This window comes from Gouania willdenowi, chromosome 22 (genome assembly GCF_900634775.1).
Source record: "Gouania willdenowi chromosome 22, fGouWil2.1, whole genome shotgun sequence".
NCBI lineage: Eukaryota > Metazoa > Chordata > Actinopteri > Blenniiformes > Gobiesocidae > Gouania > Gouania willdenowi.
The window spans coordinates 16002033-16017887 of record NC_041065.1 but is presented as its reverse complement, the minus strand read 5'-3'; the positions used below and the strand labels follow the sequence as shown (position 1 = coordinate 16017887).

Genomic DNA, 15855 nt, shown 5'->3' with positions numbered 1-15855 from the left:
AAAGATAAATATTTTTAATATATTAAAACCAGAGTAAACATATTTTCAAATGATAATCTATACTTCTTTTTTGAAAAAAAATCTAGTAATTCCTTCAATGACTGCAGTTTTCTTTCATCTTACTCAGCAGATTAAAATTCAACCTCATATTTTGTCTGTAAATTGTGTCTTACCTGCAGCAGCCATTCCTCACTCAGGTTTTTACTATTTCACTTTTCAAATTTCACAAAAATTGCTTGTTTAACTTTTTGATACAAAGATACTCAGAGAGAGCTTTTGCTACTTCACCACTTGCAGTGAGAGAAGCAACTGAAGATTTAGTTTTGTTTGAGTCACTTTCATCTTGCTGCCACGGCAACCGTTCACTTTCAAGTAATGTGTAACAAACTGTTACTTAAAAAAAAAAAACAAAAAAAAAAACTGCAAATCCATTAAGTTTTAACAGTAAAAAAGTATTAATAAATATTTTAGGAGCTCCTTCTGCTATATTACATCCATTCTGTAAACATTGAAATCAAACACCCTTATTTTATGTGTTACACGTAGGGATGGGACTTAAACACGTTAATTGCGTTTAATTAATTACAGAAACAAACATTAAAATAACTTTGTTAAAAGCTCCGAGCAGCGCGGAACCATTGTTATTTAAAGAGTTCCCGGTATACCCATAATACTGATGCACAGACTACAATACGGGATACTGGTGAGCTTTGTTGGTATTAATTTTGACTTTTTAAAACACCGCGTGGAAAACAAAAGCCCAAAAGTTTACAAATTGTTTAAGAAATAGAGTTTGCTGATCACTGGACCTTTTGCAGCCTCTTCTACCACCTCAATGCTAACATGTAGCGGCTAGCACGGACACTCGGACAGTGCTAGCTGCTACATGCTAACACGCTGTGTTGCTAATACACACTGGACAAGATGACAGGGTTCAGAGCCAAAATGAATAAGTTTATGACTGACAAATGAACAAACTCACTGGATAAATGTTATTATCTGAAGGAGAGAAAAAGCAACAAGTTCTGTGTAATTACACAGACTGTGTTTAATCATTTTATAGCTCAAAAAAGTGTTGTAACTGTTTTTGATGCGTTAACTTAGAGTACTTAATTTTAACCTGATGTTTTATTTCATATCATGAAAATTGACAAAAGTGCACAGCATTATTCTCCTATAGTCTCAAATACAGCTGAATTACAGTAAATAACTACGTCTGCATCTGTTCAACTCTGTTATAAATAATGAATTATTTAATAAAACCACTTTGTTTTGTATCACTCTTTTTATCTGCCACAATAATGCATTTAATATTAATTTAAATGAAAATACCTGAAGTTGAGGGATTTTTTCAGATATTTTAAGTGAGATTTAAAGACATTAATTAAATAAATTAATTACAGAGCATAATTAATTAAACACTAATTTTTAAAAAAAAATTTAATCTCTTGACATTACTAATAACATGCAAACTCTCAAACTGTTTCAGTATCATCTACATAAAATATTGAATTGTTTGGGGGTTTTTTCAAGGAAAAATATTTTAAGTATTTTATAAGAATATGTACTTTTTTTTTTTTAAAGGAAATCTAGTAATTTCTTCAATGACTGCAGTTTTCTTTCATCTTATTTAGCAGATTAAAATTCATCCTCATATTTTGTCTGTAAATTGTGTCTTACCTGCAGCAGCCATTCCTCACTCAGGTTTTTACAATTTAACTTTTTAAATTTCACAAAAACAGCTTGTTTAACTTTTTGATACAAAGATACTCAGAGAGAGCTTTTACTGAGAGAAGCAACTGATGATTTAGTTATGTTTGAGCCACTTTCATCTTGCTGCCACGGCAACCGTTCAACTTTCAAGTAATGTCAACAAACTGTTTCCTATATTGTACATGTATACATACAGTGTTAATAAATAAAGTATACGTACTTTACTTAAGTATTTTTTTTTGGATACTTTTTATATTACATTTCTATTGATGCTGTTATTACTCAGTACTTTTTCTCTCCTGTCAGCTTAGTTTTTTGCAATTGCTCAATTTCTGATAATACATAGTTTCATTTATTCTCATATAGGTTATCCCAGTTTTATAATACATTTATTCTGTCACACTCATCAATATATTTAGTATTTTAACACTAAGACCCACATAAACATGGAAATCACATCTTATGTCATTTCTGAAGTTTGGGTTAAAACAAAAAAAAAAAAAAAAATAGCAGGCCTGTAAATCCACTTCATATGTGAAGTCCTGTCTCTGCATTGACTGCATGTGTAGAACATCCTAATTTTCTGTTGGTTCACTCACAGTATGAGCCATGTTACTTTTTACAGTAAAAAAGTATTAAATAGTCTCAGTTTTCAGGAGCTCCTCCTGCTAAATCACATCCATTCTGTAAATATTCCAGTCAAACACCCCTATTTTATGTATCACATACACGCACCTTTGGCTCTGAAAGCTCTAAAAGTGCTTCAAACAGTATCATCTACATAAGATATTAAACTTATTTTTCAAGGAAAATGTTCTAAGGGTAATTCATACTTTTTTAAAAAAAAAAAATTGTTTTAAAGAAAATCTAGTGATTCCTTTAATGACTACAGTTTTCCTCATATTTTGTCTGTGAATTGTGTCTTACCTGCAGCAGCCATTCCTCAGGTTTTTACAATTTAACCTTTCAAACTTCACAAAAATTTCTTGTTTTACTTTTTGATACAAAGATACTCAGAGAGAACTTTTGCTACTTCACCACTTGCAGTGAGAGAAGCAACTGAAGATTTAGTTTTGTTTGAGTCTCTTTCATCTTGCTGCCACGGCAACCGTTCACTTTCAAGAAACGTCAACAAACTGTTTCCTATAATGTGAAAATGTGACATATTCACAGATGATATAAACCAGTAATGTACTATTGTGGCCACTAGACGGCGGTGTTTCTCCACACATGAGCTGTCCTTCATTAGGACGCACCACACTGGGTGAACTAAAGTGTATTTAAATCATTAATATTTTGTCAGATTTTATTCCATTACAAATTTTTTTACCAATTCTAAATATGATTTATTATTTTTTCAGTGGCATTATTGTTAAAGAATTGCATGAGGTGAATAGACAGGACAAAGGCCACTTGGACTGTAACCATAGGAGGAAGTTGAGATCATGCTACCAAGTTGGAGTTTTGAATTAGTTTTAAGGCTGATATTGTATTGGGTAATATGTTATAACCCTTAGTGACTTATAAAAAGCCCATTTTCATTTTATTCAAGGAGATTTAGCAGCTCTGCAGAACTTTTAGCACACTACAATGTCAGGGAATTCCCTGAAAAGCTAAAAAAAAAAAAAAATGAAACATGAAACTATGAAAACAATTAACAAAGCAGGTAAGTCATAAATGTTTATTGTAAAAAAATGTGGCTAAATTATTCATGCAATAGGATTATTTACAAATACATTGAAATAAAAAAATATACTCAGATTATTCATTCAATACAGTTACCTGAAAAATACATTGAAAAAAACAAATATACTAAAAAAATACAAAAAAGAACAAGAAATTACTCCTCAGAATGTCTCCTTTTGCCAATTGCATGAGAGAGGGTACTCGGTATCTCAACCTTTGGGCGAATATGCCACAATGAGTCCAAATTTCCAGTTTTCTTTAAAAAAGAGGGTACTCTGCATCCCAATCTTCAGGTGAATGTGCTTCAATGACCTGTGCATCGGTTTGACTAGAGGAAAAATAAAAAAATGATTAGTACAAAATTCAATAGAACAACAAGTTGATCTCCATGTGCGTGATTGCTTTCACAGTGCAGTTACTCACTGTTCTCTGTTGTCTGGCTCCTGGCTCAGGTATGACCCCGTAATGAAGGGATGCTGAAGAGCAGCAATGGGAGAGATTCTCTCTTCCCCATCCAGATTCAACAGTTCTTTCAGGAACTCGATGAAGGCCTTCCTGTCTTCCACCGTCTCATTATCCCCGAGTTCAGACATCTGGATTAAAAAAAATAGAAAGTTAGGTCAATACACTAGTTCATACCTCTCTTGCTCATGTTAACAAAAAAAGAAACGGTGAGTAAATTCAGCTTATTAACATGTCTAACGTAGGTTACATTTTAAAGAAGAGATATCTATGTATTTGAACTCAAATATCATAGAGAACACTTACATGGAGCAGGTCATCTAATGATGACAAATGTGGACGATATTCTGGCCACTCCTCAGCTTGTCTTTTGTTCCTAGAGGTGTACTCTTCTGGTGTCTGAAGAAACACAATAACAATACAAGGGGTTTAAGATAAGTTTAGGGTAACAGTCAAGGTTCAACAACAATAAAAACTATGTTTTACCAGCAGCCTCCATCTTGTGCCCAATTCATCCACCTCATGACAAAAGAACTTTTTGCTGTATAGGCCAAAGTGGAGCTGGTGCTTTGATGGCATTCCCAGCATCTCCACCATGCTCTGCATCTGCACAAAGAACACACAATTATACACATTAGGGGCAGTTCTTCAAGACTTTCTATACCTGTAAAAAAGAGCACGTGGGTATTTAAATGAATGGAGGGATGTTTATAGAAAAGACGACCTACCATGAGGTATTCACAGTGGACAGGAAAGAGGTTGTCATTTAGGAAGAGGAATGCCAGCGTGCAGCCCACTCCCCACATGTCAATGGCCCCCGAGTAAGGAAGGCCAAGACAAACCTCTGGGGCCCTGTGAAGCAAAATGAATGAAATAGACTTTAGAACTCTATATCACAGCATTAAGTAGCAACATTAAAATAACACACGTTTGTCACAAAAACCCATAAGTCATTCAGGGTGACACCCTCATACCTGTAGCCGATGGGTTGATGTGTGAGCCCGGGCATGGCGGCAGAGATGGAAGAAGCCATTCCAAAATCAATGAGCTTTACGCTGAATGGACTTTCATCAATGTTGACCATCATGATGTTGTCTGGCTTGATGTCAGTGTGCATTACTCTTACAGCTTTGAGTCCCTGTAATGCCACCATCAGCTGCAGGGACACAATGAGAAAAGACAGGATGAGAATGGAGTTCCTCTTATGGAGCTGTTTAAGCTCAGGTTTGAACTCAAGGCTTTCTTAATCGATCAGCAAGTAATAAAAAGATTCATACCTGCTTTGCAATAGGACGGATGTAGTTGACGTTCAGTAAACGGACCAGGTGGAGTAAATCCACGTCCAACAGCTCAAAGACGAGGCACTTATAGCCCAGGTATTCAAACTGCTCATAGAATGTGACCAGATTGAAGTGGTCAGCATTCAGAGAACTGATGGTCTTCAACACTGACAGCTGGAGGGAAAAAGGACAATTAGATCACCTTTATATCACTTTATCCCAAAAATTCATCGTTAAAGTTCTGTTGAAGGCACCAAACACTTACTTCGTCCTGCACATCTTGAAAATACTCCTTCTTTAGGATTTTTACTGCCACCAATTTGCTGCTGTTGTGAGCACGACACTTGGCAACTTTCCCAAAGCTACCTTCTCCCATAAACTCTAGGATTGTGTACCGAGTGGAGGGGCTGTGGAGGGCATGCCCTACCATTAGAGGATGTGCTGTCAAAGTGGATAGACAGGGCACATGGTTAGTATTCAGTATTTTAACACTAATACTCACTCACACAAAGAAGGAAATATTGTTCTGTCACTTTTAAAGTTTGGGTTAGAAAAAAAGCCCAGGAGAAAAAGTACTGAGTAACAAAAGCAAAAATAGAAACGTAATAAAAAAATATCCCTCAAGATTAATAGTAAAGTACAGATACTTCAAAAATAGTTAGGTACAGTATTAAGTACTTTAGGTTCATTTGTCCACACTGAATACATGCATGTACATTATAGGAAACACATTATTGATAATATTTGAAAGTGAAATGTTGTCTATCTGCAAGATGATAGAGAATCCAACAGTATCTACTTTGGGTTTAAAAAAAAAAAAAACAGGCCTGCAAATCCACTATATATGTGAAGTCCTGTCCCTCTATTGACTGCATGTGTAGCACATCCTAATTTTCTGTTGGTTCACTGAGCACTTTTTACAGTAAAAAGATATGCACACACATCTTTGGCTCTGAAAGCTCCAACAAAGTCTTCCAAACAGTATCATTTACATCAAATGTTGAGCTTATTTTTCAAGGAAAAATATTCTTAATATATTAAAACCAGAGTAAACATATTTTCAAATGATAATCTATACTTCATTTTTGAAAAAAAATCTAGTAATTCCTTCAATGACTGCAGTTTTCTTTCATCTTACTCAGCAGATTAAAATTCAACCTCATATTTTGTCTGTAAATTGTGTCTTACCTGCAGCAGCCATTCCTCACTCAGGTTTTTACTATTTAACTTTTCAAATTTCACAAAAATTGCTTGTTTAACTTTGTGATACAAAGATACTCAGAGAGAGCTTTTGCTACTTCACCACTTGCAGTGAGAGAAGCAACTGAAGATTTAGTTTTGTTTGAGTCACTTTCATCTTGCTGCCAAGGCAACCGTTCACTTTCAAGTAATGTCAACAAACTGTTTCCTATATTGTACATGTATACATACAGTGTTAATAAATAAAGTATACGTACTTTACTTAAGTATTTTTTTTGGATACTTTTTATATTACATTTCTATTGATGCTGTTATTACTCAGTACTTTTTCTCTCCTGTCAGCTTAGTTTTTTGCAATTGCTTAATTTCTGATAATACATAGTTTCATTTATTCTCATATAGGTTATCCCAGTTTTATAATACATTTATTCTGTCACACTCATCAATATATTTAGTATTTTAACACTAAGACCCACATAAACATGGAAATCACATCTTGTTCTGTCATTTCTAAAGTTTGGGTTAAAACAAAAATAAAAAAATAGCAGGCCTGTAAATCCACTTCATATGTGAAGTCCTGTCTCTGCATTGACTGCATGTGTAGAACATCCTAATTTTCTGTTGGTTCACTCACAGTATGATCCATGTTACTTTTTACAGTAAATAAGTATTAAATAGTCTCAGTTTTCAGGAGCTCCTCCTGCTAAATCACATCCATTCTGTAAATATTCCAGTCAAACACCCCTATTTTATGTATCACATACACGCACCTTTGGCTCTGAAAGCTCTAAAACTGCTTCAAACAGTATCATCTTCAGTAATTTAACACTAATACTCACACAAAGAAGGAAATATTGTTCTGTCACTTTTAAAGTTTGGGTTAGAAAAAAAGCCCAGGAGAAAAAGTACTGAGTAACAAAAGCATCAATAGAAACATAATAAAAAAATATCCCTCAAGATTAATAGTAAAGTACAGATACTTCAAAAATAGTTAGGTACAGTATTAAGTACTTTAGGTTCATTTGTCCACACTGAATACATGCATGTACATTATAGGAAACAGATTATTGACAATATTTGAAAGTGAAATGTTGTCTATCTGCAAGATGATAGAGAATCCAACAGTATCTACTTTGGGTTTGGGTTAAAAAAAAAAAACAGGCCTGCAAATCCACTATATATGTGAAGTCCTGTCCCTCTATTGACTGCATGTGTAGCACATCCTAATTTTCTGTTGGTTCACTGAGCACTTTTTACAGTAAAAAGATATGCACACACATCTTTGGCTCTGAAAGCTCCAACAAAGTGTTCCTAACAGTATCATTTACATCAAATGTTGAGCTTATTTTTCAAAGAAAAATATTTTTAATATATTAAAACCAGAGTAAACATATTTTCAAATGATAATCTGTACTTCATTTTTGAAAAAAAATCTAGTAATTCCTTCAATGACTGCAGTTTTCTTTCATCTTCTCAGCAGATTAAAATTCAACCTCATATTTTGTCTGTAAATTGTGTCTTACCTGCAGCAGCCATTCCTCACTCAGGTTTTTACTATTTCACTTTTCAAATTTCACAAAAATATCTTGTTTAACTTTTTGATACAAAGATACTCAGAGAGAGCTTTTGCTACTTCACCACTTGCAGTGAGAGAAGCAACTGAAGTTAGTTTTGTTTGAGTCACTTTCATCTTGCTGCCACGGCAACCGTTCACTTTCAAGTAATGTCAACAAACTGTTACTTAAAAAAAAAAAAAAAAAAAAACTGCAAATCCATTAAGTTTTAACAGTAAAAAAGTATTAATAAATATTTTAGGAGCTCCTTCTGCTATATTACATCCATTCTGTAAACATTGAAATCAAACACCTTTATTTTATGTGTTACATGTAGGGATGGGACTTAAACACGTTAATTGCGTTTAATTAATTACAGAAACAAATAAACATTAAAATAACTTTGTTAAAAGATTTTTTGAGCTCCGAACAGCGCGGAACCATTGTTATTTAAAGAGTTCCCGGTATACCCATAATACTGATGCACAGACTACAATACGGGATACTGGTGAGCTTTGTTGGCGTTAATTTTGACTTTTTAAAACACCGCGTGGAAAACAAAAGCCCAAAAGTTTACAAATTGTTTAAGAAATAGAGTTTGCTGATCACTGGACCTTTTGCAGCCTCTTCTACCACCTCAATGCTAACATGTAGCGGCTAGCACGGACACTCGGACAGTGCTAGCTGCTACATGCTAACACGCTGTGTTGCTAATACACACTGGACAAGATGACAGGGTTCAGAGCCAAAATGAATAAGTTTATGACTGACAAATGAACAAACTCACTGGATAAATGTTATTATCTGAAGGACAGGAAAAGCAACAAGTTCTGTGTAATTACACAGACTGTGTTTAATCATTTTATAGCTCAGAAAAGTGTTGTAATTGTTTTTGATGCGTTAACTTAGAGTACTTAATTTTAACCTGATGTTTTATGTCATATTATGAAAATTGACAAAAGTGCACAGCATTATTCTCCTATAGTCTCACATACAGCTGAATTACAGTAAATAACTACGTCTGCATCTGTTCAACTGTTATAAATAATAAATTATTTAATAAAACCACTTTGTTATGTATCAGTCTTTTTATCTGCCACAATAATGTAATTAATATTAATTTAAATGAAAATACCTGAAGTTGAGGGATTTTTTCAGATATTTTAAGTGAGATTTAAAGACATTAATTAAATAAATTAATTACAGAGCATAATTAATTAAACACTAATTTTTAAAAAAAAATTTAAATCTCTTGATATTACTAATAACATGCAAACTGTTTCAGTATCATCTACATAAAATATTGAATTGTTTGGGTTTTTTTTCAAGGAAAAATATTTTAAGTATTTTATAAGAATGATATGTATTTTTTTTAAGGAAATCTAGTAATTCCTTCAATGACTGCAGTTTTCTTTCATCTTATTTAGCAGATTAAAATTCATCCTCATATTTTGTTTGTAAATTGTGTCTTACCTGCAGCAGCCATTCCTCACTCAGGTTTTTACAATTTAACTTTTTAAATTTCACAAAAACAGCTTGTTTAACTTTTTGATACAAAGATACTCAGAGAGAGCTTTTGCTACTTCACCACTTGCAGTGAGAGAAGCAACTGAAGATTTAGTTATGTTTGAGTCACTTTCATCTTGCTGCCACGGCAACCGTTCAACTTTCAAGTAATGTCAACAAACTGTTTCCTATATTGTACATGTATACATACAGTGTTAATAAATAAAGTATACATACTTTACTTAAGTATTTTTTTTTGGATACTTTTTATATTACATTTCTATTGATGCTGTTATTACTCAGTACTTTTTCTCTCCTGTCAGCTTAGTTTTTTGCAATTGCCTAATTTCTGATAATACATAGTTTCATTGATTCTCATATAGGTTATCCCAGTTTTATAATACATTTATTCTGTCACACTCATCAATATATTTAGTATTTTAACACTAAGACCCACATAAACATGGAAATCACATCTTGTTCTGTCATTTCTAAAGTTTGGGTTAAAATAAAAAATAGCAGACCTGTAAATCCACTTCATATGTGAAGTCCTGTCTCTGCATTGACTGCATGTGTAGAACATCCTAATTTTCTGTTGGTTCACTCACAGTATGAGCCATGTTACTTTTTACAGTAAAAAAGTATTAAATATTAATAAATAACCTCAGTTTTCAGGAGCTCCACCTGCTATATCACAAACATTCTGCCACAGGCAGATTATGTTATTTTTTATTTTAAGTTGTTGGCTCATGACATGTTAAAGCCAATGTTTTGAGTGTAAAATATAATATACTAATGTTCTCATTATGTACACATTTCCAGATTAGTTGTTTAAGTCATATATAAAAAGAAAACACAATAATAGCCTTATACTTTAATATCGAAATATATCGTATCGTATCGTGACCTATGTATCGGGATACGAATCTTATCGCCCGTTGCCATGCAATACACACCCCTAATATTATATGTTATTGCTGTTCTTGGTAAAATTGTTTCTTTTGTGTCTTATACTGACTAATGATATTTATACAATTATGATATTTCAAAGTGCTTTAAATACAATTAAAGTCAAGTCACGATTCACAGGCATATAAAGTAATGACTAATACAATATAGAATAGCTTCAAATACTGGTAATAAAACACGCCTTTTTAAAGTACAATAAATAAATAAAAATGTTTAAGTCCAAACTTAAAAAAATAAAATAAAATAACATTTTAAATATGTTGAAAATGTGAATGCAAAATAAACATAAGTGATGAAATATCAATATTTGATTAATAACAATATATAAGAATTAAGTGTGTGTTTCTCCCAGTTTAGTTCAGCCAGTGTGGTGCGTCCTAAAGAAGGACAGCTCATGTGTGGAGAAACACCGCCGTCTAGTGGCCACAATAGTACATTACTGGTTTATATCTCAACTGTGAATATGTGTCACATTTTCACATTATAGGAAACAGTTTGTTGACGTTTCTTGAAAGTGAACGGTTTCCGTGGCAGCAAGATGAAAGAGACTCAAACAAAACTAAATCTTCAGTTGCTTTTCTCACTGCAAGTGGTGAAGTAGCAAAAGTTCTCTCTGAGTATCTTTGTATCAAAAAGTTAAACAAGCAATTTTTGTGAAGTTTGAAAGGTTAAATTGTAAAAACCTGAGGAATGGCTGCTGCAGGTAAGACACAATTCACAGACAAAATATGAGGAAAACTGTAGTCATTAAAGGAATCACTAGATTTTCTTTAAAACAAAATTATTTTTTTTTAAAAAAAGTATGAATTACCCTGAGAACATTTTCCTTGAAAAATAAGTTTAATATCTTATGTTGATGATACAGTTTGAAGCACTTTTAGAGCTTTCAGAGCCAAAGGTGCGTGTATGTGATACATAAAATAGGGGTGTTTGACTGGAATATTTACAGAATGGATGTGATTTAGCAGGAGGAGCTCCTGAAAACTGAGACTATTTCATACTTATTTACTGTAAAAAGTAACATGGCTCATACTGTGAGTGAACCAACAGAAAATTAGGATGTTCTACACATGCAGTCAATGCAGAGACAGGACTTCACATATGAAGTGGATTTACAGGCCTGCTATTTTTAATTTTTTTATTTTTTTGTTTTAACCCAAACTTTAGAAATGACAGAACAAGATGTGATTTCCATGTTTATGTGGGTCTTAGTGTTAAAATACTAAATATATTGATGAGTGTGACAGAATGAATGTATTATAAAACTGGGATAACCTATATGAGAATAAATGAAACTATGTATTATCAGAAATTAAGCAATTGCAAAAAACTAAGCTGACAGGAGAGAAAAAGTACTGAGTAATAACAGCATCAATAGAAATGTAATATAAAAAGTATCCAAAAAAAATAATACTCAAGTAAAGCATGTATACTTGAAAATACTAGTTAAGTACTGTATTTAAGTATATTTACTTTATTTATTAACACTGTATGTATACATGTACAATATAGGAAACAGTTTGTTGACATTACTTGAAAGTGAACGGTTGCCGTGGCAGCAAGATGAAAGTGACTCAAACAAAACTAAATCATCAGTTGCTTCTCTCACTGCAAGTGGTGAAGTAGCAAAAGCTCTCTCTGAGTATCTTTGTATCAAAAAGTTAAACAAGATATTTTTGTGAAATTTGAAAAGTTAAATAGTAAAAACCTGAGTGAGGAATGGCTGCTGCAGGTAAGACACAATTTACAGACAAAATATGAGGTTGAATTTTAATCTGCTGAGTAAGATGAAAGAAAACTGCAGTCATTGAAGGAATTACTAGATTTTTTTTCAAAAATGAAGTATAGATTATCATTAGAAAATATGGTTTTAATATATTAAAAATATTTTTCGTTGAAAAATAAGCTCAACATTTGATGTAAATGATACTGTTTGGAACACTTTGTAGGAGCTTTCAGAGCCAGAGATGTGTGTGCATATCTTTTTACTGTAAAAAGTGCTCAGTGAACCAACAGAAAATTAGGATGTGCTACACATGCAGTCAATAGAGGGACAGGACTTCACATATATAGTGGATTTGCAGGCCTGTTTTTTTTTTTTTTTTTAAACCCAAAGTAGATACTGTTGGATTCTCTATCATCTTGCAGATAGACAACATTTCACTTTCAAATATTGTCAATAATCTGTTTCCTATAATGTACATGCATGCATTCAGTGTGGACAAATGAACCTAACGTACTTAATACTGTACCTAACTATTTTTGAAGTATCTGTACTTTACTATTAATCTTGAGGGATATTTTTTTATTACGTTTCTATTGATGCTTTTGTTACTCAGTACTTTTTCTCCTGGGCTTTTCTTCTAACCCAAACTTTAAAAGTGACAGAACAATATTTCCTTCTTTGATTGATTATTAGTGTTAAAATACTGAATACTAACCATGTGCCCTGTCTATCCACTTTGACAGCACATCCTCTAATGGTAGGGCATGCCCTCCACAGCCCCTCCACTCGGTACACAATCCTAGAGTTTATGGGAGAAGGTAGCTTTGGGAAAGTTGCCAAGTGTCGTGCTCACAACAGCAGCAAATTGGTGGCAGTAAAAATCCTAAAGAAGGAATATTTTCAAGATGTGCAGGACGAAGTAAGTGTTTGGTGCCTTCAACAGAACTTTAACGATGAATTTTTGGGATAAAGTGATATAAAGGTGATCTAATTGTCCTTTTTCCCTCCAGCTGTCAGTGTTGAAGACCATCAGCTCTCTGAATGCTGACCACTTCAATCTGGTCACATTCTATGAGCAGTTTGAATACCTGGGCTATAAGTGCCTCGTCTTTGAGCTGTTGGACGTGGATTTGCTCCACCTGGTCCGTTCACTGAACGTCAACTACATCCGTCCTATTGCAAAGCAGGTATGAATCTTTTTATTACTTGCTGATCGATTAAGAAAGCCTTGAGTTCAAACCTGAGCTTAAACAGCTCCATAAGAGGAACTCCATTCTCATCCTGTCTTTTCTCATTGTGTCCTTGCAGCTGATGGTGGCATTACAGGGACTCCAAGCTGTAAGAGTAATGCACACTGACATCAAGCCAGACAACATCATGATGGTCAACATTGATGAAAGTCCATTCAGCGTAAAGCTCATTGATTTTGGAATGGCTTCTTCCATCTCTGCCGCCATGCCCGGGCTCACACATCAACCCATCGGCTACAGGTATGAGGGTGTCACCCTGAATGACTTATGGGTTTTTGTGACAAACGTGTGTTATTTTAATGTTGCTACTTAATGCTGTGATATAGAGTTCTAAAGTCTATTTCATTCATTTTGCTTCACAGGGCCCCAGAGGTTTGTCTTGGCCTTCCTTACTCGGGGGCCATTGACATGTGGGGAGTGGGCTGCACGCTGGCATTCCTCTTCCTAAATGACAACCTCTTTCCTGTCCACTGTGAATACCTCATGGTAGGTTGTCTTTTCTATAAACATCCCTCCATTCATTTAATTACCCACGTGCTCTTTTTTACAAGTATAGAAAGTATTGAAGAACTGCCCCTAATGTGTATAATTGTGTGTTCTTTGTGCAGATGCAGAGCATGGTGGAGATGCTGGGAATGCCATCAAAGCACCAGCTCCACTTTGGCCTATACAGCAAAAAGTTCTTTTATCATGAGGTGGATGAATTGGGCACAAGATGGAGGCTGCTGGTAAAACATAGTTTTTATTGTTGTTGAACCTTGACTGTTACCCTAAACTTATCTTAAACCCCTTGTATTGTTATTGTGTTTCCTCAGACACCAGAAGAGTACACCTCTAGGAACAAAAGACAAGCTGAGGAGTGGCCAGAATATCGTCCACATTTGTCATCATTAGATGACCTGCTCCATGTAAGTGTTCTCTATGATATTTGAGTTCAAATACTTAGATATTTCTTCTTTAAAATGTAACCTACATTAGACATGTTTATAAGCTGAATTTACTCACTGTTTCTTTTTTTGTTAACATGAGCAAGAGAGGTATGAACTAGTGTATTGACCTAACTTTCTATTTTTTTTTTAATCCAGATGTCTGAACTCGGGGATAATGAGACGGTGGAAGACAGGAAGGCCTTCATCGAGTTCCTGAAAGAACTGTTGAATCTGGATGGGGAAGAGAGAATCTCTCCCATTGCTGCTCTTCAGCATCCCTTCATTACGGGGTCATACCTGAGCCAGGAGCCAGACAACAGAGAACAGTGAGTAACTGCACTGTGAAAGCAATCACGCACATGGAGATCAACTTGTTGTTCTTTTGAATTTTGTACTAATCATTTTTTATTTTTCCTCTAGTCAAACCGATGCACAGGTCATTGAAGCACATTCACCTGAAGATTGGGATGCTGAGTACCCTCTGTTTAATGAAAACAGCAAATTTGGACTCATTGTGGCATATTAGCCCAAAGGTTGAGATACCGAGTACCCTCTCTCATGCAATTGGCAAAAGGAGACTTTCTGAGGAGTAATTTCTTGTTCTTTTTTGTATTTTTTTTAGTATATTTGTTTATTTCAATGTATTTTTCAAGTAACTGTATTGAATGAATAATCTATTTGTAAATAATCCTATTGCATGAATAATTTAGCCACATTTTTTTACAATAAACATTTATGACTTACCTGCTTTAATTGTTTTCATAATTTCATGTTTCATTTTTTTTTTTTTTTAGCTTTTCAGGGAATTCCCTGACTTTGTAGTGTGCTAAAAGTTCTGCAGAGCTGCTAAATTTCCTTGAATAAAATGAAAATGGGCTTTTTATAAGTCACTAAGGGTTATGGCATATTACCCAATACAATATCAGCCTTAAAACTAATTCAAAACTCCAACTTGGTAGCATGATCTCAACTTCCTCCTATGGTTACAGTCCATGTGGCCTTTGTCCTGTCTATTCACCTCGTGCAATTCTCCAACAATAATGCCACTGAAAAAATAATAAATCATATTTAGAATTGGTAAAAAAATTTGTAATGGAATAAAATCTGACAAAATATTAATGATTTAAATACACTTTAGTTCACCCAGTGTGGTGCGTCCTAAAGAAAGACAGCTCATGTGTGGAGAAACACTGCTATCGAGTGGCCACAATAGTACATTACTGGTTTATATCTCAACTGTGAATATGAGTGTCTGACACAGACACAATGTGTATTTGATTATAGTTTCTATAACATTTACTCCTTATGGCAGTAAAAAAAAAAAAAAGTCATTTATAAAGTACTGCAGTAACTATACCCTATGATACCATGACACCATTATGATTTGAAAAACACTGGTATAAGTTTTAACAGGCATAGTGCCCTGCACTGTGGTGAACAGGAACAGTAGAGCTACACATTACTGAGACTTGAACCTTTGATCAGCTGATCAATGATTACAAATAAGAAATCAGTGTCTATTTAAAAGCTTTGTGATGCATGTTTATTGCTTTATTTGTTCATTGGATCCCCATTAGCTTC

The 15855-nt window shown here is 34.0% G+C and overlaps 3 protein-coding genes across 3 annotated transcripts in view; 1 reads left to right on the top strand and 2 right to left on the bottom strand.

The window, feature by feature from the left end:
* LOC114456406 (homeodomain-interacting protein kinase 2-like) overlaps positions 1–1766 on the bottom strand; it is a 42974-nt gene extending 41208 nt beyond the window's left edge. The window contains exon 1 of the mRNA XM_028438134.1: positions 1681–1766. Coding sequence (XP_028293935.1) covers positions 1681–1693 — 13 coding nt within the window. The 5' untranslated portion in view covers positions 1694–1766. The remainder of the gene's footprint in view (positions 1–1680) is intronic.
* Positions 1767–3597: 1831 nt separating this feature from the next.
* Positions 3598–5420, bottom strand: LOC114456403 (homeodomain-interacting protein kinase 3-like). Its single transcript, XM_028438130.1, has 8 exons — positions 5407–5420; positions 5139–5292; positions 4836–5017; positions 4590–4713; positions 4348–4467; positions 4168–4260; positions 3823–3992; positions 3598–3727 (listed from the first exon to the last, which is right to left on the bottom strand). The coding sequence occupies exons 1-8, from the start codon at positions 5418–5420 to the stop codon at positions 3658–3660; spliced, it is 927 nt and encodes a 308-aa protein (XP_028293931.1). The 3' UTR covers positions 3598–3657.
* Positions 5421–13000: 7580 nt separating this feature from the next.
* On the top strand, positions 13001–15017 carry LOC114456402 (homeodomain-interacting protein kinase 2-like). The gene is made up of 8 exons (XM_028438129.1): positions 13001–13014; positions 13129–13282; positions 13404–13585; positions 13708–13831; positions 13954–14073; positions 14161–14253; positions 14431–14600; positions 14695–15017. Exons 1-8 carry the CDS (start codon positions 13001–13003, stop codon positions 14798–14800), a joined length of 963 nt encoding a protein of 320 aa, XP_028293930.1. The 3' UTR covers positions 14801–15017.
* The last annotated feature ends 838 nt before the right edge of the window (positions 15018–15855 follow it).

What these genes read in the sequence shown, in the direction of transcription:
- LOC114456403 (XM_028438130.1), bottom strand. An exon ending in TCCGTCCTATTGCAAAGCAG is followed by an intron (nt 5,018 to 5,138) that starts GTATGAATCTTT and finishes GTGTCCCTGCAG; the next exon opens with CTGATGGTGGCATTACAGGG. An exon ending in CATCAACCCATCGGCTACAG is followed by an intron (nt 4,714 to 4,835) that starts GTATGAGGGTGT and finishes TTTGCTTCACAG; the next exon opens with GGCCCCAGAGGTTTGTCTTG.
- LOC114456402 (XM_028438129.1), top strand. An exon ending in GCACAAGATGGAGGCTGCTG is followed by an intron (nt 14,074 to 14,160) that starts GTAAAACATAGT and finishes GTGTTTCCTCAG; the next exon opens with ACACCAGAAGAGTACACCTC. An exon ending in CATTAGATGACCTGCTCCAT is followed by an intron (nt 14,254 to 14,430) that starts GTAAGTGTTCTC and finishes TTTTTAATCCAG; the next exon opens with ATGTCTGAACTCGGGGATAA.